This window comes from Eimeria mitis, genomic scaffold (assembly GCF_000499745.2).
Source record: "Eimeria mitis Houghton genomic scaffold, Emh_scaff1072, whole genome shotgun sequence".
Taxonomy (NCBI): Eukaryota; Apicomplexa; class Conoidasida; order Eucoccidiorida; family Eimeriidae; genus Eimeria; species Eimeria mitis.
Genome location: NW_013567434.1, coordinates 4648 through 8184, shown reverse-complemented (window position 1 = coordinate 8184; position 3537 = coordinate 4648). Strand labels below are relative to the sequence as shown.

General features: G+C 55.4%; 2 protein-coding genes across 2 annotated transcripts in view; both read right to left on the bottom strand.

Annotated features, from left to right (window-relative positions):
* Nucleotides 1–1164, bottom strand: part of EMH_0028840 (uncharacterized protein) — a gene marked incomplete at both ends in the record, with an annotated part of 2877 nt that extends 1713 nt beyond the window's left edge. The window contains 4 exons of the mRNA XM_013494207.1: nt 192–200; nt 469–512; nt 870–948; nt 1144–1164. Coding sequence (XP_013349661.1) covers nt 192–200; nt 469–512; nt 870–948; nt 1144–1164 — 153 coding nt within the window. The remainder of the gene's footprint in view (nt 1–191; nt 201–468; nt 513–869; nt 949–1143) is intronic.
* A 2244-nt stretch (nt 1165–3408) lies between these two features.
* EMH_0028830 (uncharacterized protein) overlaps nt 3409–3537 on the bottom strand; it is a gene marked incomplete at both ends in the record, with an annotated part of 1339 nt that continues 1210 nt past the window's right edge. Inside the window, one exon of the mRNA XM_013494206.1 lies at nt 3409–3517. Within this exon, the coding sequence (XP_013349660.1) occupies nt 3409–3517 (109 nt within the window). The remainder of the gene's footprint in view (nt 3518–3537) is intronic.

Here is a 3537-nt window from a genome sequence, read left to right as displayed (position 1 = left end):
CCACAAACGTCAACGTCAAACGCCGCCAACCAAACTACCCCCAACCCTTCTATCTGCGCATGACCCACCATCACCACATGCTCTCCATACCACCCGTCAGCACCCCCGTCAGCACGTACCTCTCCAGCTCAGCTGTCTACTTGGCACGCGCATGACGAACTTCCTGCGCAGCCGACAACCTCACTCCCTACCTCTTCCGTCTGCACACACAGGACAAACGGGGCATCCGTAGGCCACAAGCTCCGCAGGCACCGCAAACGCAACGACTCCCACTACCTCCCCAGTTTCTTACATCTTTTGCCTACTCCGACCGATTTAATCAATGCGCGATCTACGGAGTACGCCAGTGCGCACACCATCGAAGCACCCGTACCGTGCGCCCACAGAGCTGCCCATACACAAGGAAATTATATCTCTCCTTCCAACGCGCTCGCCAACCTAAACCTCAACTGCCCGCGCTGTCCCTACTAGGTCACTGCCCCGCCCACGTTCGCTACGCAGCTCTAGCACCCCTTCATCATGAACACACTACGCATATCACCCTTGTGCAATGGAGACCATATCGCCAACCGCAAACCAACCAGTAATAAAGGGAAACAAAGTATAAAAAGCATTCACAGTGGCACGACCTCGCTATTGAACAGGAAATGCAGTGCACCGCTGCATTCATCGGCACCTCCTAAAAGGGCAAACCATCCCCCCAAGCCGAGTATCTCAGCCACCACGGACTGATGACTCCCAAACGCAACGATACGCAGTTATTCTTACGCGGGCACAACACAACCTGTCGACGACCCTAACACACTCTCTGCAGGTCCTGCAAGCCCGCTCTGCTTCGCGTGCTTCGGTGCACTCCTCAGAAGGCTCACATTCCACAAGCTCAACTGATGGCACAAACGCAGTCTCTTCCACTTCACTTCCGTTTCCCCCATCAGTCTCCAACTGCTCCTATCGAAATAACCAGCACGCAAATCAACAAGACACCGCATTGCGAAAACCATCCAAGTGCCTGTACCACGCGCCCTCAAAGTCATCCACACACAAGGAAGCCACCCACATGCAAGCGCCTTACTTGCCTCCTACAAGCGCGGTCGCCAACGTGAACTCCACCAATCCAAGCTCTCGCCTCTAGTCGCCTCTCACCAAGCCGGCATCTCCTAGCATGCAGCTGGAGTACCGTATCATCCGCAATCGGCAGGCATCAATCCCCTTANCAAGCCGGCATCTCCTAGCATGCAGCTGGAGTACCGTATCATCCGCAATCGGCAGGCATCAATCCCCTTAACTGATAATTAAGCATAACAAAGACTTCCGCACACGGCGTCATTCACGAACGTGCGATACGAGCAATCTAAACAACCTCAAACCAACAAACAACACCACCCGATGACATACGCTGCGACAAATCCATGGACAGCAGATATTGCATATCACCACCCAAAACAGAGGCTGATCCAAACAAACAAACAGCCTGCCATGTTGGGCACCTCTAGCCTAACCAAGCATTCCAACGGGGACCCAGTGCCGGCTCCCAAATACAACGCTGAACAGCTGCCCTTCTCTAGCGCTGGCACGTGCTGCCCCTCGAACGACCCTAACGCACTCTCTGCAACTTTTGCACTCCTGCTCTAACCCCTCTCCTGTTGGTCTACATATCACGTGCGTAATGCATTCCCTGGCAAGTATCGACCAGGCTGGCTACAACTCCATATCTATGTGAGCTTCTTTTCTTGCCCATGGCTCTCATCCAAACCCATCCCACGCAAATAAACGTCGAACGCCTCTAACCAGCCTATCCCCAAAACATCATCGCAATCTAGCATTCACCAGCACATCCCTTCCATACCTCCCGTGAGCACGCATCCCTTGCGCTCAGTACTCTACGTTGCTCGCGCCTGCCCCACTTCCTGCGCAGCGAACGACCTCGCTAATTACCTTCCTCTTTCTTACGCACACACCGGACGAACGCGAAATCCGTAAGCAACGAGCTCGGTAGGCACCACAAAACCAAACGCCTCCACTCTTTCCCAAGCTTCGTACACAAGCTACCTCCTCCTCCAACCTAAGCAACGCGCAACCGCCGCAACACACCAGCGCTCACACGTTGGCTAGCGCAGCGCAACCATCCATGTCACGCGCCTTCAAAAGGGCCCACACGAGAAGAACTTATGGCTATCCTCCGCACGCCCTTGCCAAGCTACTCTCAACTACCAGCAATGCCTCGATTCACCACGGTCACCTGCGCAACGCTTCGCACACGCCCTTCTCCAGAGAAAAATGCTCAACCCGTCAAACCACCCTAACGCACTCTCTGAAACTCCTGCACACCCGTGTTCCAACCTCCTGTTCGTCTACATATCACGTGCATACGCGTTCTGGCCGATATACCGCAGTCCGGCACTGCCATCATAACTACGCGCTTCCTGTCTTCCTCACAGCTGTCCTCTGAACCACACAAATCGGCGTCGAACGCCACTAGCCAGTCTAGCCCTAAACCATCTTTTCTGGGTACTACCCGCCACCCGCGCACCTCTTCCAAACCGCCCGTCAGCACACATCCCTCGTGCTCAGCTGTCTACTTGGCACGCGCTTGACGAACTTCCTGCACAGCCAGCAACCTCGCTCACTGCCTACCTCCTCCCTGCGCAGACACAGGACAAACGCGAAATATGTAAACCACAAGCTCCGTAGGCGCCACACAACCAACCGCCCCCACTATTCCAAAGCTTCGTACGCCAGCTACTTCCTCCACCGACCGGTCCAAGCGCCGCGCAACCTCCGCAGCACGCCTGTGCGCATACGTTGGCTAGCAAACTGCAACTATCCATACCACGCGCTTTCATAAGCACACACAGACAGGAACGTATGGCTGCGCTTCGCATGCTCTCGCTAAGCTAGGCCTCAAGTACCAACAATGTCTCCACTACGGCGCACTGCCTAGAGCTCCACACCTGCCCATCACCAGCGCAAAACGTTCAACCCGCCCACGGACCCTTCCGCATTCTCTGCAAAATCTGGACGCCCCTGCTCTGCCCACGCTCCTCCAAAGCTGCCCAAACGACAACTACTCATCTCTGGCTTTCCACGCCCTCGCCCTCGCGAAGCTATTCGTTGACTACTGCCGATGTCTCCACTGCGGCGCACTGCCTACGCCTCCACACCTGCCCTTCTCCAGCGCAAAATGCTCGACCCGCCGAACCACCATATCGCACTCTCTGCAAGTCCTGCACGCCTAGTATTTCCTCGTCCTGTTAATCTACATTTCACGTTTACACGCATTGCCTGGCGAATCTCGCGCAGCCCGGCACCGCCTGCATAACTACCAGCTTTCTGTCTTGCAGATGCCTTTCCCGTGACCCCATCCCACCCAAATCAACGTCACACGCCGCCAGCCAGACTATTCCCACATCATCTCCTCTGCAGAATACCCACCATCACCACATCCTCTCCATACCACCCGCCAGCAACCACCCCTCCAGTCCAGCTGTCTAGACATAGCAAGCGCTTGACGAACTTCCTGCACACCCAACAACCTCC